The 21,879-nt window shown below is 42.9% G+C and overlaps 1 protein-coding gene across 3 annotated transcripts in view; it reads left to right on the forward strand.

Moving 5' to 3' along the window:
* The window catches only part of LOC132378840 (casein kinase I-like), a 240,123-nt gene that overhangs the window by 148,153 nt on the left and 70,091 nt on the right, over positions 1-21,879 (forward strand). For all 3 annotated transcript variants that reach the window (XM_059946093.1, XM_059946091.1, XM_059946094.1), the window contains exon 5: positions 17,007-17,158. In XM_059946093.1, coding sequence (XP_059802076.1) covers positions 17,007-17,158 — 152 coding nt within the window. The remainder of the gene's footprint in view (positions 1-17,006; positions 17,159-21,879) is intronic.

Here is a 21,879-nt window from a genome sequence, read left to right on the forward strand (position 1 = left end):
CCCTCGACCAAAGCGCCCCACACCAGCTTGCACGGTCCATGATGGACATCCAGGTGGAGGGGCACTGGACTGGATGCCTGTTTGACACGGGCAGCACTGGGTGTTTTATTCACCCGGACACAGTGCAACGCTGCGGACTCGCGACACGGCCGGTAAGTCGGAGGTTCCATTTGGCCTCTGGGTCGCAGTCCACAGACATCCGGGCGGGTTGTAAAGCGACTTTGGTGGTGCAAGGCACAGAATATCGGAACTTTGAGCTACTGGTCATGCCTAATCTGTGCGCACCTGTGCTATTGGGGCTGGACTTCCAGAGCCATCTCGAAAGTGTGACTATGGTATATGACGGGCCCCTCCCACCACTCGCTGTCCGGAATCCTCAGTTTTGTGGGACTTCTTCACATACCCCGCTACTGACCACACACACACACGGGCACACACATCCCATCCAGCACCAGGCCGACAGCTGCGCTACCGACACTTGCAGCCTCTCCACTCTCAAAGTCCCTCCCCCACCGCTGTTCGCCAACCTGACCCCCGACTGTAAACCTGTGGCAACCAAAAGCAGGAGGTACAGTGCGGGGGACAGGGCCTTCATTCAGTCGGAGGTGCAGCGGCTGCTCAGGGAGGGGATCATTGAGCCAAGCTCAAACCCTTGGAGGGCCCAGGTAGTTGTTGTTCGGACTGGGCAGAAAGATAGGATGGTGGTGGACTATAGTCAAACCATCAATAGGTTTACGCAGCTTGACGCATACCCCCTACCCCGCATCGCGGATATGGTCAACCAGATTGCTCAGTATAAGGTGTACTCGACAATAGATCTGAAATCCGCTTATCACCAGCTCCCCATCTGCCCAGAGGACCGCCCCTACACCGCCTTCGAGGCGGGCGGCAGGCTCTATCACTTCCTGCGCGTCCCTTTCGGTGTCACGAATGGTGTCTCTGTCTTCCAGAGGGAAATGGACCGGATAGTGGACCAGTACCAACTGCAGGCCACATTTCCCTATCTGGATAACATCACCATCTGTGGTCACGACAGGCCAGATCACGACGCCAACCTCCAACGATTTCTCCAAGTGGCCGCAGCTCTGAACCTTACTTATAACAGGGACAAGTGTGTGTTTGGTACCACCGGCCTTGCTATACTTGGGTATGTCGTGGAAAACGGGGTTATTGGCCCTGATCCCGAACGTATGCGCCCCCTGTTAGAGCTCCCTCTTCCCACCACTCTCAAGGCCCTCAGACGGTGCCTGGGTTTTTTTCCTATTACGCCCAATGGGTCCCCCATTACGCAGACAAGGCTCGCCCCCTGGTCAAGTCTACCTCGTTTCCCCTCTCTGCTGAGGCCTGCGCGGCCTTCAACTGCATTAAAGCGGACATTGCCAAAGCTACGATGCATGCAGTGAACGAGACCGCTCCCTTCCAAGTGGAGTGTGATGCCTCCGATTTCGCTCTGGCTGCTACCCTCAATCAGGAAGGCAGACCAGTAGCATTCTTTTCTCGCACCCTCCAAGGCTCCGAAATTCGGCACTCCGCAGTGGAGAAAGAAGCCCAGGCCATAGTGGAGGCTGTTAGGCACTGGAGGCACTATCTTGCTGGCAAAAGGTTCACCGTGCTGACCGACCAGCGCTCGGTTGCGTTCCTGTTCAGCAACCAACAGTGGGGCAAGATCAAAAATGATAAGATTTTGCGGTGGAGGATAGAACTCTCCACCTACACCTATGATATCCTGTACCGGCCTGGCAGACTCAATGAGCCCCCTGATGCCCTATCCCGGGGAACATGTGCTAGCACACAGCTCGACCAGCTGTACGCCCTTCATGCACAACTTTGCCATCCGGGGGTCACCCGATTTTACCATTTTGTGAAAGCTCGGAACCTGCCATACTCCCTGGAGGACATCAGGACGATGACCAGGGACTGCCAAATTTGCGCCGTGCAAACCGCACTTCTACCGTCCTGACACGGTACAACTTGTCAAGGCCACCCGCCCTTTTGAACGCCTGAGTGTTGACTTTAAGGGCCCCCTTCCCTCCACTGACCGCAATGTCTATTTTCTCAGTGTTATCGACGAGTTCTCACGGTTCCCCTTTGCCATCCCCTGCCCCGACACCACTGCCACGTCCGTCATAAAAGCCCTGCGCCAGCTCTTCACTCTGTTTGGGTATCCCTGCTATATCCACAGCGATAGAGGGTCCTCCTTTATGAGTGAGGAGCTGCGCCAGTACTTGCTAGCTAGGGGCATTGCTACCAGTCGGACCACGAGTTATAATCCCCGGGGTAATGGCCAGGTGGAGCGGGAGAACGCCACAGTGTGGAAGGCCACACTTTTAGCCCTTAAATCAAAAGGGTTGCCGGTCTCTCGATGGCAGGAGGTCCTCCCTGAGGCACTGCACTCTATCCGCTCTCTGTTATGTACGTCCACTAATGCCACCCCTCACGAACGCCTATTCTCTTTTCCCAGGAAGTCTGTCACTGGGACCACCCTACCAGTTTGGCTGACGTCCCCGGGGCCAGTGCTGCTCCGGAAACATGTGAGGAGCAATAAATACTCCCCGCTGGTGGAGAGGGTTCACCTTCTACATGCGAACCCCCAGTATGCTTACGTGGTCTTACCTGATGGGCGGGAGGACACGGTCTCCATCCGCGACCTGGCACCCGCAGGTGCAGCAGACCACTACCCTGAAGGCTCTCCGGTAACTATGAACCCTGCACCAGAGTTGACACCGTGCTCACCAGGCCCTACACAGACTCCTCACGACACTTGTATACCGGGCGTTTCGTACGCATTTATACCAGGCACCTCGCACATGCATGAGGGATCACTGGCGCCTAGTGGGCAAGAACACGCGCAACCCCCGTCCCCTGTGCAATCACCGATGTTGCCGGCATCTATGCGGTCACAGCCGGTGCTACGTAGATCGCAGCGACAGATTCGACCACCTGATAGACTTGACTTGTAAGAAACTTCGCCACATGAGGACTTTTTCAAACAAAGGGGGGGTGAATGTGGTGAACTATGTGCCTGTCGGGACACGCCCCTGCTGACTGCTCCTGTGGCTTCTCCCACAGGCCCCTGTATAAAGGAGATTTGCGGCCTGATGCTCGGCCTCAGTCTCCAAGACATTGTATGATAGACACTCACTCCTGGTTCCTTCTTCCAGTCAATAAAAGCCGATATCTCGCCTTACGTCTCAGTGTGAGTTATTGATGGTGCATCAACTACCCAACTATGTATTCCAGTTTGTTTTGTTTTTGGAGCTGTAGGGCTTTTTCCATCTAGTTTGAGCAAACCATTTAGGAATCTCTGTTTACAAGTGAAGCTTAAATTGTTCTTGAAGCCAATGTACATTGCTGTTATTCAACAGCCTTTTGCCTGTTCCCATTTATACAGTGCTGTCCTTAGACTTCTCAGTGAAGAAGATCTGCTCAGATTTCAGCATACAGATTTGAAGTCACCCTTAATATATTAGTTGGTAAATCCAATTATGTAGAAGCTTCAGTCAGAGGCTGTCATGCCTCCAGTTTAGCTCACTGTCAGAGAACCTTTCTGATATTCATAAGCCTTCAAAGGCTATGATAATAAAGACTAATTGCTATAAAATTTATTAAAAATATATTAGAAGCTTTAAATTAAAAATTAAGTTAGAAAAATATCTAAAACGGCTACACTTTTATACCTTAAATAGCTATTCTCCTCCATCAAAAGGAATGGTGAAGTTTTTTCTTGAGCCACTTTTAAGCATAAATTGATGGGGATTCTTCATTGTGGTCTGGGAAAAAAAGTCCCCAATGAGCTGCCAGCAACTTGAACCCTTGCAAGGAAATCCCAAAGCTGCTTTCAGTTGCAAAGGGAACAATCCGCAGTTACAAAAGTAATTGTTAAAACTTTGCAGAATTATCCCAGCCAATCCATTACCCTGTAATTGAGCTTTAGTTTTGACCTCAGAACAATAGTTTTAGTTTTGACCTCTTTCATCCTCAAACCATAAACATCAGTTTAATATTTCAAGAAAATATGTTTGGTGATTTAAGGTGACCATCTACCCTAACAACAGTGAGGGCCGTACTGTCCCAGGCCATCAGAGAGGCAAAGCGTGCACACGCCCAGTGAATCCACAGCCACTTCCAGGACAGCGGTGCATGTGGAAGGGCATTCAGGACCTACAGGACAACTACAGGACAATATCACCTGCCTGTGCTGGTGATTGTTGAACAACTTCTACGTTCGTTTTGAGGCGGAAAATGATGTGGTGGCAAGGAAGACCACCACTCCTCTCAATGACCGGGTACTGCGTCTTACCATGGCTAATGTGAGGAAACTCTATGCAGGGTCAACCCACGGAAAGCTGCTGCACCAGATAATATTCCTGGCAGAGTGCTTAGAGGATGTGCAGACCAGCTAGCAGATGTTCTCACTGACATCTTCAACATCTCCCTGAGCAGCGCCGTCATTCCAACATGCTTCAAGGCCGCCACCATTGCCCCCGTGCCAAAGAAGTCTTCAGTGTCTTGCTTCAACGATTACCGTCACATTGCACTCACATCCATCGTCATGAAGTGCTTTGAGAGGCTCGTCATGAGGCACATCAAGACCCTGCTACCCCCTGCAGTTTGCGTATTGACCCAACTGCTCAACAGACGATGTCACCTCCACCTGGCCCTCACCCACCTGGACAAAAAAGACACATACGTTCAAATGCTGTTCATAGACTTCAGTTCAGTATTCAACACAATCATTCCTCAGCACCTGATTGGAAAGCTGAAACTGCTGGGCCTGAACACCTCCCTCTGCAACTGGATCCTAGACTTCCCGACTGGGAGACCTCAGTCAGTCCGGATTGGGAGCAGCACTTCCAACACCATCACACTGAGCACGGGGGCCCCTCAGGACTGTGTGCTCAGTCCACTGCTGTTCAGTCTGCTGACCCACGACTGTGCAGCAATGCACAGCTTAAACCACATCATCAAGTTCGCTGATGACATGACCGTGGTGGGTCTCATCAGCAAGATCAATGAGTCAGTGTACAGTGAGGAGGTGCAGCGGCTAACGGACTGGTGCAGAGCCAACAAGCCGTATCTAAATGTGAATAAAACAAAAGAGATGGTTGTTGACTTCAGGAGAGCATGGAGTGACTGCTCTCCATTGAACATTGACAGCTCCTCCGTTGAGATTGTTAAGAGCACCATATTTCTTGGTGTTCACCTGGCGGAGAATCTCACCTGGTCCCTCAACACCAGCTCCATGGCCAAGCCCAGCAGCATCTCTACTTTCTGCGAAGGCTGAGAAAAGTCCATCTCCCACCCCCCATCCTCACCACATTCTACAGAGGATGTATTGAGAACGTCCTGAGCAGCTGCATCACTGCCTGGTTTGGGAATTGCACAGTCTTGGATTGCAAGACCCTGCAGTGGATAGTGAGGTCAGCTGAGAAGATCATCAGGGTCTCTCTTCCCACCATTACAGACATTTACACCATGCGCTGCATCAGCAAAGCAAACAGCATTATGAAGGACCCCACACACCCCTCATACAAACTCTTCTCTCTCCTGCCATCTGGCAAAAGGTACCGAAGCATTCAGGCTCTCACGACCAGACAGTGTAACAGTTTCTTCCCCCAAGCCATAAGACTCCTCAATACCCAGAGTCTAGACCAGGGGTCAGCAACCTTTACCGCTGAAAGAGCCACTTGGACCCGTTTCCCACAGAAAAGTAAACACTGGGAGCCGCAAAACCCGTTTGACATTTAAAATGAAATAACACTGCATACAACGTTTTGTTTTGCCTTTATGCTATGTATAAACAAACTATAATGTGTTGCATTTATGAAATTGATGAACTCCTGCAGAGAAAACGAAATTACATTTCTGCATGCAACAAAAACATTTTGAACTCCGAAAAAAAGACGTTGGGTTGAAGGTTACGTTTAAGTAAAATACTCAACGTCTATTTGAGTCCTTCTTGTATTTATGAAAAACGCCAAACTTAAATTTGCCGCCAGCAGCAAACCAAAAATAACGTCAGCCAGCTGTCAACCTGAAAAATAAAAGGACTATTTCACTGAACAATGAAAACATATGTATATACGTAAAATAATAGGCAATTAAAATATTTATCATACTTGTTCAGGTTGACTCACACCTGACAATGCAGTCGTATTCAGTAGGGATGGATCGATGCTTACGGGAGTGACCGGGAAGGATAATGTGTTTTTTTCCTCTCTGAACTCACAGAAGCGTTTCCCAAACGATGTTTGCATTGCGATGATTGCAGAATGTAAATACTCCGAATTTATCATGTCGTGACCTTGTTTGAACTCTCTCAAATTGGGGAAGTGAGACAAAGTGCCTTTCTGTAAATCTCTGGCAAGCAACGTCAACTTGCGCTCGAATGCCAAAACATCCTCCAACATGTGCAGGGCTGTACGTCCTTACCCCGTTGAAGAGCTGTGTTCAGCGTGTTCAGGTGCGCTGTCATGTCTACCATGAAGTGTAGCTTTTCCAGCCACTCTGGCTGTTCCAGCTCAGGAAAGGTGAGCCCTTTGCTGCCCAGGAAAGTTTTCACTTCTTCCAGACACGCGACAAAGCGTTTCAGCACCTCCCCTCTGGACAGCCAGCGATAAAAACACGTTGTAGCGGTGTGCTACACACAGTCAGTAAACTGCAGTCAAAGGTAACTTTATTCGAACTAAACAGCCTTGCTTTTAAGCCTCCCTCAACCCGCCCCCCCATGGGCGCGGATGCTCCAAAAGACACGTACTCACAAACCCCCGTAGGCTATCTCCCTTAGCCTGAACGCTGGCTAATTGTGAGCCGGTTCGGATGTGTCAGAAAATGGGTCGCCACAACGTCTTATTTAGATTGTACAAGATCACCATAATCTTCAAATTTAGATTTACATTTCAAAAACTAACAAACTAACATAAAATACATTTTAATTAAATACTGACCATGTAGCGGTGTGCTACACGCAGCGCTAAAATTACGACACGGAGTCGTTAACTGCAGTCGAAGGAAAAAACTTTATTCGAAATCTTCAGCCTCACTTTTAAGCCTCCCTCAACCTGCCCCCCCCCCCCCCATGGCGCAGAGGCTCCAAAGCTCTGTGCTCGCAAACCCCCGTAGGCTATCTAATTGTGAGTCGGTTCGGATGTGCCAGGAAAAGGGTCGCCACAACCAATTATTTCCCAAAGCAACAGGGAGCCGCAGCACAGACGTAAAAGAGCCACATGTGGCTCCAGAGCCGCGGGTTGCCGACCCCCGGTCTAGACTGACATCTACATAATTTATTGAAATTTGTCCTCTACTGAGCCTATTGTCTTGTTTATTAATTATTGTACTGCCCTGCACTGTTTTGTGCACTTTATGTAGTCCTGTGCAGGTCTGTAGTCTAGTGCACTTTTTATGTTGTTTTACGTAGTTTTGTGTTGATTCATGTAGCACCATGGTCCTGGAAGAACGTTGTTTCGTTTTTACTGTGTACTGTACCAGCAGTTTATGGTCGAAATGACAATAAAAAGTGACTTGACTTGACTCGACTTGACTTGATCTGCTATCAAAGCCGGATGTATAACTGCATTAATATTTTGAGTGGTCAAAATTCAGACCCAAAGGGCAGCAAACGGTGCAATATTTAGTGCATTTGCCTCAGCTTCAGGTACACAGGTTTGATTCTGATCCCGAGTGCTATGTGTCAATGCTGCGTGTTCTCCCCATAACGGCACAAGTTTCCCCTGGGAACTCCAATTTCCTTCCACATCACAAAACCCTGCTGGTTCGTAGGGGCAGGAGTCAGCAATCTGGCCGTCGAGCCCACTCTGCCATTCAATAATATCATGGACTTTACTCCATCCTCTGTCTTTTTGCCTAGTACGCAAAAATCTGTCAAACAGAGCTAGACGTATATTCAATAAAGTGCCTCTATTGCACTGCTTCCAAAGCCAGTATGTCTTTTCTCAAGTAGGTTAACTTGTTTCAATAACTTTCCCCTTTGTGTACAGAGGTGGAAAAGGAACGTAAGGGGAGCTGATGAGAACATGAGAGGAATAGTTGAAGGGAAATGGAGCTGAGGGGGTTGTCTTCCTGGGGACCGCAGGGATACAGTGGACCTGCTGTGTTGTAATAAGTAAGAGCTTTTTGCCACCTTTGCAATAGTTATGCTGGAAATAATGTGGAACGGGTAAATCAGTATTTTTAAATTATTTATAGTACTTGCAAGCAACATGCATTTAATTCTATCATAATAGTCACTGTTGATCTCCCTTTGGTTCTTCAGTGTTTTTGTTCCTCCAAATGTGTTTTCAATGAGTATGAGTTTCTTTGAGTTTATTTTAGACCTGGAAAACTCTTGTCCATTGTGCGTAAGCATCACCTCCTGTGTCAGCAAGCCCCATTAGGTGTTCTATTGCTTCCGTACCTTCTAAATTTATTTGAAAATATAAACGTAAACCTTGTATTTCATTCAATCAACTTCCCAAAATTCTGCTTAAATGATGCAAAAATAGCACCATGATGTAGGTCTTTATTTAGTACCACTAAATACTGCTTGCATATTAACACTGCTGCTAATAGTTTAGGTAAACACATCCGACAGATAGTTTGTGAAACTAATTTTACAAACTGCTGAACTAATTTTAGCAGACTTTTGTTTGCTCTGTCTCCTATATGATATCATTGTGCATCTATTATGGAAGTCAAAGCATCTTAATTATAAAGAATACCATGATGCTGAAAATAAATAGAATGCTGGGAGAATTCAGCAGGTCAGTCAACATCTGTGGAAGCTTGAGGGGCAAGTCAATGTTTTGGGTTGAGACACTGCCTGAGGAATCTGATGGTATAGGATTAGTGATCTGACTTCCACTTCTGAACTTTTGCTTTTGTGAAAAGTGAACAGTCCTGTCTCTGAGCCTTGGCCTCTCAAAGTTACCATTTTCCAAATGTGTAAATCGTTCTCTGTATGAGACGTTGCATGTTTTTCCACTTTGAAAATTACCATACTGAATGGCTTCCTGTGGAAGAGCTGCATAGCAAAGCCTTAAAGGACTTGTTACCTCATTAGTCATACCGTCCTGATTTCTCGGTAGTTATACTTGCTGAACCTGTAAGTTTTTCTGTTGTACACATAATATGCTGTTTACAAGGTATGTCACTGCTGTATTGAAGTTGAAATGCTGTGTAACAATATTTTGCAAATTGGCCTAAGTAACACTTGACCTTCAACAGGACAAAACAGTTTGTTGTGCTATGTCAGAATGCAAGAGGAGATGAAAGAGACGCAGATGCTGGAATCTGGAGCAAGAACCAAACTCAGTGGGTCAGGTAGCATCTGTAGGGGGACCTGGACAGTTGACCTTTCATCTGGGCCCTTCTTTAAGTGTTGACGTTAACTCTTATTATCTCCACATTCGCTGCATGGCTTTCTGAACATGGCTTTCCAACTTCAGATTGTTTTTAATTTCAGATTTCAAGCAACTGCAGTATTTTATTTCTCAGTTCCTTCACCTTTCCTCTGTTCTCATCCATTTTCCTGCCAGATTAGCTCTGATAAGTAAATGATCACACTCTCTCAGACAGTATTGCCGCAGCCACTTGTGAAATTCCATTTTTGTTGACAAATCTGTCACTTTCTCAATACAACCTCCATCTCCATCCCCTTGCAATTTAATGCATTTGATTTCTAGCTTTGCTGCAAATCCACAGGTGCTACCTGAACTGCTGAATATTTTTTTAAAACTCAGATTTCCATTATCTGCATGCTTTTCTTTGTTTTTGCTCTATGACCATTTTATTTGAGTACTAGAATTTAGGGGAATTATTCCCAAGATGGTTATGGGCCTCTTCTGCTTAACAATGTTTGTGTCATGACTCAACAGGAGAAAATTACCTGCAAGAATATTTCAAAACATAATTTATTTTAGTATCTTTCAAGCTGTGTATCTTGGGGTTTAAAATTTGGGCCCTGGATATCAGCAGATGCTTCTGTTAAAAAGGCATCAGGTGAAACAACAGGAAGTACTTCAGACTGAAGTGATGGGCACCTGTTATCAGTACAATCTAATTATTTACAGTAAGTAATGTACTGTCACATGCCCCTATCCTAGTTGTGCATGGTGGCAAGATGTGGCCATTTTAACAGATGACCTACATCTGACAGTCTTCCTTCTCTGCTCTTACAATGTTGCTGTTACCCTCTTGCACTGCTTCGCATGGGTGTACAGAATCATACAGCAGGGGAACACTCCTGCGGCCCACTGTGTCTAAGTGAACTGTAGGCACCTGTAGCCTTCAATGCCCAGGCCATTGAGATTTGCTAGACATTTCACAAATGCACCACTCTCTCAGGCAGTGCATTCCGGGTAATCCTCACTCTCTGAATGGAAAATGCCCCCCCCCCCCCCCCAATTCTCCCTGAATCTCTTGTCCCTCATCTAAAATTCCTTTAGCTTTATTCACCTGCAAGTGGAAAAGATTCCTGCAATCAATATCCCTCATAATTTTATGTACCTCAGTCACGTCTTCTCTTAACTACCTCTCCTCTGTGGAGAGTAGACTCATCTTCAATGTCTCCTTGTAACTAAAACGTTCACTTCTAAAAAGTAAATAAAAGAAACACAATAGAATTAGTGAAAACTGCACACAAGACAGACAAAGTGCAAAGGACAGTAAGCTGCAAGTACAAAAGAAAAAGAAACAATAATAATAAATAAACAATAGATATTTAGGTATTTAAAATTATGAGGGGAATAGATCGAGTTTACGTAGATAGGCTTTTTCCATTGAGAGTAGGGGAGATTCAAGCAAGAGGACATGAGGTGAGAGGGGGCAAAAGTATAGGGGTAACACGAGGGGGAACTTCTTTACTCAGAGAGTGGTAGCATGTGGAACAAGCTTCCAGTAGAAGTGGTAGAGGCAGGTTCGATATTGTAATTTAAAGTAAAATTGGATGGGTATATGGACAGGAAAGGAATGGAGGGTTATGGGCTGAGAGCAGGTCGGTGGGACTAGGTGAGAGTAAGCGTTCGGCACGGACTAGAAGGGCCGAGATTGCCTGTTTTCGTGCTGTAATTGTTGTGTGGTTATTGAGAACGTGAGATGAAGAGTCCTTAAAAGTGAGTCCATAGGTGTAGGATCAGTTTAGTGATGGAGTGAGTGAAGTTATCTCCTCTGATTCAGGAGCCTGATGTTCTAGGAGTAATAACTGTTCCTGAATCTGCTGGTGTGGGTCCTGAGGCTCCTGTCCCTCCTTTCTGATGGCAGCATTGAGAAGACAGCATGGCCTGGATGGTGGGTGCTGTTTTCCTGTGACAACACTCTTTGTAGACATGCTCAATTCTGGCTGGGAACATTCTGGCCAATCTCCTCTGCTCTGTGTGTTTTTGGAGTGAAACTGGGAGATAGACAACCCACAGAGCATGATCAAGTCTCCAAACATGAGATTTCTCCACTCAATATCATACATGCATCAACAATTCAGGAGTGTCATCCAGTATACTGGTAAAATATGTCCTATGTTTGTATTACCATTTTTTAAAAAAAAGATTAGCCAAATATACAATTCATTATTCCATTTAGTCCAGAACAGTTTCCAAGTATCCGTAGCAGTTTTTTAGATGAGGAGCTTCTGTTAGCAGTTGGTATACCTGTTATCGTCATCTTTTTGCTTCACACTCAGACTCCAAAAGCGTGAACACATCTCCCTGATGGCCTGGCCCTTTCACATTCTGAATGATGGATCGGTTGCTGTCATCCATAAATTCCACATGAACCTGTGTACACTGTCCCTGGGAACCAGTTCTTCCAAGAACTTTGGTAACCCGCGCTAATTTGACGGCCTTTGTCCACGGACCCTCCATCACAGCGGCAGCTTAGCGAAAAGCATAATTTCTGATAAAGTTACATTAGAAGTTTATTTCTTTCTAATCCTGGACCATTTTAGTTCACAACTTACGATATCCCAGCTTAGAATTAATATCATAATTTGGGTAGTTTAGATTAATCTCTATTCAATGGTTCTTAAAAATAGAGTATAGAAAGTTGTCTTGCTGCTAAATTTGTATCATATTAAGTTGGAAATATAATACTTGTGGAATGAGAAGATTTGTCTGTGGAACCTAATTGCCTGAAGGATGGCTTCCAGAACTCCACATATTTCAATGAGGGAATGTTTGTGTAATATTGAATAGCTGAACTGTTCTACAAGTTATCAGGAACAAAACACAGTCATAACCATTTAAGCGTTAATAATTTCTATACTGGCCGTTCAAGCCAAACAATAATCTTTTTGTTTTCCTTCTGGAAATTTAATCCATTTACTGATCCCTGCCCAACAATTACTTCTGAAGAGTCTTCTTAGTGACAATGGCATAGAAGGACTCCTCAAATTTGATATATACTCAAGTGTGTGGACTCAGTGAGAAGGCGTAAATGGAATTTCTAAGAGATCCCAGAGTTGGATAGATTGCTGAATATTGTAAATGGCATGTTAAAATAGAAAGGATTCCAAATGCATACTGTAAATATTTCATTAATATGGGGAGTACTTTACAAAGTGTGGTTTCAGAACTCACCATTGGCACTCTATTATCAACTGTTGACTAAATAATCTTCCAGTCTTTGCTGCTGGGCAATACTCCTGCCAATCCTGAGTATTTTAGTTCCCTAGTAGATTTCTCTGTAGATTCATATTCATTTTAATTATCACATGGACATCAAAATAGACAGTGAAATGTGTTATTTGCAGTAACAATCAACACAACCTAAGGATGTGCTGGGGGCAGTCTGCAAGTGTTATCACACATTCCAGAGACAGAATGCACGGCAGAACAACACAGAACACAAGAAATCAAAACACAAAAAGCACCAAAGCAAGGTCCAAGGGCTGTTCCTCCCTCTCACATACACAGTCCTTCAACCCTTCAACAGGCCATCTCCAGTCTCCAGTGAAATCATGGACTCTCAGACATTAAGCTTTGATTCCTCCAGTAGACTCTCAAACTTGGAGCTCCAACCATCGGACCTCAACTTCTGGACTTCTGATCAATCTCCAGTATCACCACCAGGATTCGGCGATGACGACGAATGCAGCTGCTGGATGAGAACCCAGTGATATCTCCATCTCGTCATGCCTCTGAGGTCCGATGATCAGCCTTCCTCAGAGCAGTCACTTGTGTTATTGCATTGATGCTATTTTGCTTTCTAAACTCCCCAAGGATTTTATTGAATTTTGAAATGATGAAAAGACAATGAATGAAAGAAGGCCTTGGTGTTGGAGTATTATTTTCAGCAAGGAAGTGTGTACTATGGCTGGTGAATTTTAGAAGACGAATTCTTGACCTTGATGCTTATGTACAGCATGTGGACCACAAGACCAGAGATGATATGGGCAATGTCTTCAAGGGATTTAAATATTAGTATATAAATTCAAATAATAGGTGGAGGAGCAATGCCAGTCAATTTCATGGTGACAATGTAGCACAAGAGAAATGGAAGAAGTTGAATATTGAGCATCTTTCAATATTTTAATTCAGTATTCATTTGTATCTTATGCAATTAACTTTTGAAGTCTCAGCTATTATTGGGAAGAAGTATTGCTTGAGTGTTCTAACAGTAATTTTGAGATTTGGGTGATATTCCAAGCACGAATGAAATTTGTTAAACTTAAGGATTAAGTTGCAATTTTTCTTCCATTCAGCTTCAAACTATTTATGAAAATCTGTCAGTGCCTATGATAGCATTGCCATTTGAGCAATTAATAAGTAAAATTACAAATGATTGATGTCTTTGCTTAATTAAGCAATTTTTAAAAATTATTTCTCTGGCCCTGGGGTTTGATTGGGCAATGTTTGTGTAGCAGTGAGACAGGAGTATGATTACTGAATTCTGCTATCTATGGTAAGTGCTCAATAAAGAGGATGAGACATTATTAATCATTTCACTGAATATTTATTTATTGATTTTATTTAGAGATACAATGTGGAACAGACCCTTCCAACCCAGTGAGCCACGCTACCCAGCAACCCAACTATTTAACCCTAGCCTAATCATAGGACAATTTACAATGACCAATTAACCTACTAACCAGTACACCTTTGGACGGTGGGAGGAAAGTGGAGGAAACCCAGACAGTCACGGGGAGAACATACAAACTCCTTACAGATGACACTGGAATTGAACTCCAAATTCCACCCGGAGCTGTAATAGTGTGGCACCAACCTCTACGCTGCTGTAGCACCCAATATATGTCAGGATAGTAGGCTGCAGCAGTTGCTTTGCTCAAGCATTCAATCAGCAAAACTTGTGATTAACCTAAGACAATTACTTAGCACATGGTCTGCTACTTGGAAGAACCTATTCCTGTTAGAGACCTTTTGGTAAACTTGCTGGATGTCTCCTCCCCATGGTTTTCTCTAAAGAGTTGTTGCCTTCACAGTGGCTGTAGTTTCATGATCTCTCTACTTTGCCCTCACCCTTACACCCACCAAAGTATCCCAGGCCACTTGCCAATGTGATATCCAAAGCTGCCAGCAGAACTTGCGGTCCTGCAAGCAGAGGTTGCCTGCTAGTGCGAAGGCTGGCAGATGGCATCACTCCTAGCAAGGAATAGGCAAACGGCTCATAGAGGCTCATCATCTTAGCGTGTGTGAGCAACTCAGCCAGCCTTTGGACGAAAAGAAAGTAACAAGTGCCTGACTGGCAGGTTGGCTATCTTGGCCTGTTACATATTTTGTAGGCTGTTTTAATATGCAACAAAAGCCTAGCTGTTTACTGATAGAGCTATCTGCCAAATCCTGCTACCCACAGAGCAGCCTGCGCAATCAGCTAGCATAATAGTCAGCTTTCATGAATACTGAATGCACAAGGATGCTGAAAGATTGCTGTCATGTCCCAGCCTGTTTACACAATCAGTAGCAGTGTCACCAGGACTGTGTACACTTCAACAGTTCACCAGAAGCTAATTTGAATTGATGCTTTGCTTGGGATTAATCAGTCCTTTCACTCCAGTGAGGCTTCAGTTTTCAATGTGACTTGCCAACCAGCCTGTTATACACCCAACGTTGTTTGACCCCAGTCACAGATAGTGAAAGATACAGGGATGTTTGAACCTATCGTCCTGTTTGATTGCCAATTGCTAAGGCTGGGTATTGCTCTTATGTGATGGAGCCATCTGTAAAGGTTATCCCCCACACTTTGTTTTAAGGTTGGCACTTGATGGATGGTGTTTATGTCCTGTTGGCAGTAAATGAGAAGTCCTTCCCAGTACTCCTGGCTGCTACAGAAACCACTCTGATTTTAGTGTACTATGTCCAATGAGGGCCAGTCACTAGTGAATATAGGCAGCACTGATTACAAACTACAGGAATCGATGGTGGCTCTGGCAACAACAGAGGATCAGATAGCTTGTGAGTACAGTTCATTGAGGCACATTGGAACTATATTTAAAGTTTTTCTACAAATGTAGTTGTCAGTGATGCAGGCTACTGTCACCATGCTGTATTTGCAAGAATAAAGTAGGTTCACTTCCTGGGCTGAGTATGCAGGGATGGAATCATGACCATTTGGCAGCTCCTGCTATGAAACCATTTACCAATATTTGGTTGGCAGACGGACTTTTGAAGTTACCTTAGGGCAAATTAGCTTCTGAACCTTATGGTTTAGATTCTTGTGAGCCACTTCCAGCAGAATTTAGTCCACCTGCCATTGCAAAACTCAGGATTTAAGGCACCAGGAGGAAGGGAAACATTAGGGAGATTACAATAAATGTTTCTCCCTTAAGGAGATTACAATAAATGTTTCTCCCTTAAGGTATCCAGACTTTAGTCAAGGTTCTCATGAGTGCCACAACTACTGTACAGAGAAAATGTGAGAATATCTCAAAATGGAAATAAATATGTTCTAAAATTAAAATTCTTCTGTAAATTTGAACCGTTAAATGTAAATAACTTGAGGACATTAATCTGTGCCCACTGGCAATTCAAAGCCAACTGGATCAAACAACATTGCAAGTTTGCAACACAGGAAGCAATTTGGCTCATCAACATTGTCAGTGACCAATGTTAATCCGTTTTGACTGCTGATGTCGTCACTGAATGGCTCCCTGTTATGTTCAACCCTGTACTTTCACTTTTTTCTAATTTGTTTAATCTTGTTTATATTTATATCTACGTTTTTGATGTTAATCGTCTTGTGGTTAAAATTAATTACTGATTAAGCTGACACCAAAACAATACCTACTATGGAATGGTTAAGAATTTGAATTTTCAAAGTTGACTTTATGTTGGAATAAATTTCCCTGCTGTCGTCTTTTCAAAGTAAGATTGTTTAGAGCCCTTAGAAGTATGATCCCTTCAAAAGTTTTTTTAAAATCCATTTAAAAGTTGAAGAGATATACTTTGGAGGCTTTGGAGCAGAGGAGGTTCACCAGGTTGATTCTAGCGATGGGAGGGTTAGCCTATGAGGAGAGGTTGAGTTGCCCGGGATTATACTCACTTTTATTCAGAAGACCGAAAGGGAATACTATAGAAGCATACAAAATTATGTAAGAGAAAGTTAAGATAGAAAGGTAAGCAAGAAAGTTGTCTTCACCGACGGGTGAGACTAGAACTAGGAGACATCACCTCAAGATTTCAGAGATGAGATTTAGGATGAAGATGAGGGAAAAACTACTTTTCTCAGGGAGAATGGAATCTGTGGACTTCTCTACCCAGGGAAATAGGAGAACCTACCTCAATAAATATACTTAAGGCATAGTTAGATCAATTTTTGCATAACATGGGAATAAATGATTGTGGGGAAAAGGCAGGTAGGTGGAGCAAAGTTCATAGCTAGATCAACCATGGTTTTATTGAATAGTGGAGCAGGCTCAATGGGCCAGATCCTGCTCCAATTAATTATATATGTGTGTGTGTGTGTGTGTGTGTGTGTGTGTGTGTGTGTGTGTGTATCTATATATATATATATATATCTATTTGTGTTTTTTGGTAAATTGTCTTTTGTCTTTTTTCTTTCAGCTGAAGGAATTCCTCAGGTTTATTACTTTGGACCATGCAGTAAATATAATGCTATGGTACTGGAGCTGCTCGGACCAAGTCTGGAGGACCTCTTTGACATATGTGACCGAGCGTTTACACTGAAGACTGTGCTAATGATTGCCATTCAGCTGGTGAGTGTGATGCAAGTAATTTCTGAAATCTCGTGTTCCCTGGCCACACAAGGAATTAATACTTACAGTTTTAGATGTGGTTTAAATTATAAGATTTCAAGAGTGGTAATGAACAAGATATTGTGTCTTGCACTGTGCACTTGTGTAGAGGTGTGTGTGTGTGTGTGTTCCAGTGCTCTGAAAGAAAAAATATTGTCTGCAAAGTGTATTTCAAGATTGTCTGTCTGTTTATGCTAAGGTTCTGAATCGGGGTTCTGAGGCCATCATGTTTAAGCCTCTGGGATGATTGCCATTCCTGTGTCTCATTGTTTGAAGAGACTGCAGATGCTGTCATCTTGAACAACTAGCGATGTGCTGGAGGAACTTGGCAATGGAACAATGTCTGTGAAGGGGTGGGGGAGATCATCATTCAGTGTTTTGACCTGAATCATCCACAGTTCCTTCCCACCCCCACAGATGCTGCTGGACCCACTGAGTTCCTACCGGTTTTATTTCTTGAAGACTGGTTCACATTTTAATTAATTTACAGTTATGCTATTCATAATTTCATAACACCAGAAGGATCCCTAACAGTTGCCTTCAGTGTATGACTGGTGGGAACTGGTAAAATTGGCTTGGAGGGTTGAGCAGAAAATAGTGGTGATTGTTAATGCTTAAAATAAGACCATAAGATACAAGAGCAGAATTAGGCCCTTTGGCCCATCGAGTTTACTCCATCAAATCATCATGGCTGATCCATTTCCCTCTGAGCTCTAATCTCCTGCCTTCTCCCCTTAATGCTTCATGCCCTGACTAATCAGGAACCTATCAACTTCTGCCTTAAATATACCCAATGACTTGGCCTCCCCAAGCTTGTCTGGCAACAAATTCCACAGATTCACCACTGTCTAGCTAGAGAAATTCCTCCTTATCTCCATTCTAAATGGACATCCCCAGATTCTCAGGGTGTGCATTCTTGTCCTAGACTCCCCCAATGTAGGAAACATCCTCTCCGCATCCACCTTTTTGAGACCTTTCAATATTTCATAGGTTTCAATGAGATCTCCCCCCACCCCCCCACCATTCTTCTGAATTCCAGTGAGTACAGGCCCAGAGCCATCCATCAGTCCTCATGAGATAACCCTTTCATTTCTGGAATCATTTTCATGAACCTCCTTTGAACCCTCTCCAATGTCAGCACATCTCTTTTGAGATAACGGGGCCCAAACTGCTTACAATACTCTGAATCAGGCCTCGCCAGTACCTTATGTAGCCTCAGCATTACATTCTTTCTTTTATATTTTAGTCCTCTCAAATACTAACATTGCATTTGCCTTCCTCACTACCAACTCAACTTAAAATTAAATTAACCTTTAGGGAATCCCATCAGGAGGTCTCCCAAGTCCCTTTGTACCTTGGAGGTTTGAATTTTCTCCTCTTTTAGAAAATAGTTTATGCTTTTATTTCATCTTCCAGTTACCTATAAAACTAAACGCGGGTTTGGGCTGTGGGTGGCTGGGGAAATATCATTGAGAGGGTGGTTGTTTGCTTACTGCAGCACATACAAGATCGTTCCAATTTGGGTGAGTATCCTTATTAGCAAACTTTCTTTGAATAACATGCATATTCTTTGAATAACATATTGACATTAGGTGAAAAAGCATAATTGTAGGTAGTACATTTTAAGCAGGAGATCTCAATCGCAAGTGCGATGCTGTCCATGTCCCTGTCTCTATCATGCGAGAGGTTTCTGTTCTCTCCTATCTTACTGCTGTGTTGTACAGAGCAACTAAGAAAAGGAAATTAGATACGGATGTGGTCTTCTGATATTGAACATCCAGGTGATCACATTATTTACCATGTAGTGAAGATGTATATCTGCAACTGGAAGATAAGTGACATTCCTTTGCACAAGCTTTGCAGAATATACCAACTGTTATGTACATAGAGTTTCATTAATTTAATGCGAGATTGTTTATAACCCCTATTTATGCCCAAGAATTTGAAAGTCCCAAAAGGGGAAAGATTTGCATTTGTGAAAAGAGAACATCAATAAGAGCTAAGCAGTAGTTAATTCTTCCCCTGGAATACTCTTGGTATTTGCTGATAAAGCAGTTTCAAGCCTGTACACCAGGGAGCATAATTAGCTGTCATTTATTTATGTCTGTGAAATTTGAACTTGGGAACATCTGTGACGACACCAAGCCACGTTCCCTGAATTTCTCTGCTTTCATCACTTTTGGTGAGGAATTCAGTCCTTGCTTTCAAAGTTTAAAAACTTGCTATTGGACCAGCCTTAACAGCAAACGTGAAAGAGCCTTTTCCATTGCTTCTGAAACTGATGATGGTCGCCACACTGATTACTACAATGTTGTTGTCAAGGGTGATGTTCATCTGATACAATCAATAGATCAACCTTTCTTGATGTTACAGCTTGCTGCATAGGGGAATAATTTTATGCATACATTACTTCTTATTTTTAATATTAGCAGTGTATTATAAATATTTTCATGTTTTTCCATTATTTTGTGTAGATTAATAATGTTAAAATAATATAGGAAACTTTGCACAAATTAACAACATAATTACTTGCAATAATTTTGATTTTCCCATAAGTAAGATTAAATTCACTCATCTGCACAGTATCAACTAGGCTGTTATGGCACCACCTGTTCCTTGACTCATAAGATCAAATCCCACACCACAGCAGAGTATTGCTTGCAACATGCTGTATCTTTTTTGGGTCACAAGGTTTCCCCACCTACAAGCTGTCAACAATTATGGCAATAATCTAACCCCAAGAAGATACTTCCCTTTGGGATATTGTTAATTGTGGAAAAGAGTTGGGAAATTCTTCCCCAACAATTGAGCCATTTATGGAAAGTCTACAGCACCATTTTGATCTTCCTTACCCACGTTGTCCAGAAATGCTTCATTATTGACAGCTCGTTGGCTAAAGTGGTTATTCTTTCTTTAAGAATCTGTGGCATTGTTTACAAAAGGTGAGGGAGGTTCCATTTGTCATTCCTCCCTCAACCAAGTAAGTCAGCTAATTGCTGTTCATGAAATTTTGCAAAATCTACAAATGTGGTTGCACTTCAAAGTATTTGGTTAGGTGTGCAATACAGTGGATTCCAGTTAATTGGACTATTGATTAATTGAGGCAGATGGCTATTTTTGACAACTCTTTAAAAAAAACTAATTTATTAAATAGCCTTTGTTTATTTGGAGCACTGTGCTGCTTAACTGGAACAGGAAACTGTTGCTGAACAGTTTCTAACTTGCATCAGATGCATCCCCTTGTGTGGTTGTTAGACACTACACTGTGATGAGAGCAAACAGTTTTTAAATGGCGTCAGTTGCATGTGCTTGTGTTCAAAAAGCAGCAATTTTTGTCACTTATAATTGGCAAGAAATGATCAGTAAGACAATTTGGAATCATTTTGCTCACTACTATTTCAAGCATTCAGGCTTAAAGATGCCAGAAATGAGTGAAAATGAAATGATTTCACTACTTCAAGTTAGGAACTATGAAGAATTTGAAGGTATCAACAATCATCTTGAATGTAACATTGAAAATAAAGATTTGGAGGATGCAATTATCGACAATTGACAATTATCGACAAACTATTATCTACACTAGGTGTCTGCACTGATTTTGTTCATTTACAGTCAATTAAAAGGACACAGTAGTGTAGTTCCTTCCAGAGCTACAGGGAACTAATATAGTTTTATAATCCTGTAAAGGTATTAATATAGTTCTAATTTGTTCTGTATTTCATTTAAATACAGAAATTGTTACTCAGTTAAACTGTAGTTTGTCTCTTTTATACTTTTTTAATTAGTTCCATGAAACTTCAGCTAATTGGGGCAGCTGTTTAATTGTGCCATAATGTACTTGTCCTGATGTGTCCCAAATAACCGTAATCCACTGTATTTGGAGTTAATCAGAGTAAAACTATTTTTGTCATTTTTGGGTCAATAGCTTTATGTCACATATATCTACATCTGGATGGATGAAACTGCTACAAGTAACTGTCATATTTGGCTAAATCTTCAACTTTGAACTTTGGAGTTTTTCAACTCCATTTTAAGAGCAGATTGTAATTTCAGCTACTACATTTGAATGCACAAACATAAGGGACTGGGAGAGATCCATCCAACCTACCCAGTACATACCAAAACTTAGGTTTCCATTGTATCCAGAGCACTGAAATCTGTGCTGGAGGTTGGAGTGAGTGTATAGAGACACAGCCCACTTCGTCAATGCTAGCTTTTATACCCATCTTCACTAATCCCATTAGGCCTGCATCTCTCTACTCTTTTCCTATCCAAGTATCTGTTCAAATGTAACTTAATTATTGTCATTATAACTGCTACCACTTCCCTTGCTAGCTCATTCTAGATGTCTGCTACCCCATGTGTGGAAGAATTTACCTTTCAGAGTCCCTTCATATCTTTCTTCTCTCACTTTAAACCCTTGCTATCTACAAACCCCATTTCCAGAAAAGTTGGGATATTTTCCAAAATGCAATAAAAACAAAATCTGTGATATGTTAATTCACGTGAACCCATATTTAACTGACAAAAGTATAAAGAAAAGATTTTCAATAATTTTACAGACTAACTTAATTTATTTTGTAAATATACACAAATTTAGAATCTTCTAAACTTTTCCAACTTTTCTGGAAATGGGGTTTGTAGTTTTAGACTATGCTAACATGGAAAGAGCACTGACATCT

This window comes from Hypanus sabinus, chromosome 21 (assembly GCF_030144855.1).
Source record: "Hypanus sabinus isolate sHypSab1 chromosome 21, sHypSab1.hap1, whole genome shotgun sequence".
Lineage (NCBI taxonomy): Eukaryota > Metazoa > Chordata > Chondrichthyes > Myliobatiformes > Dasyatidae > Hypanus > Hypanus sabinus.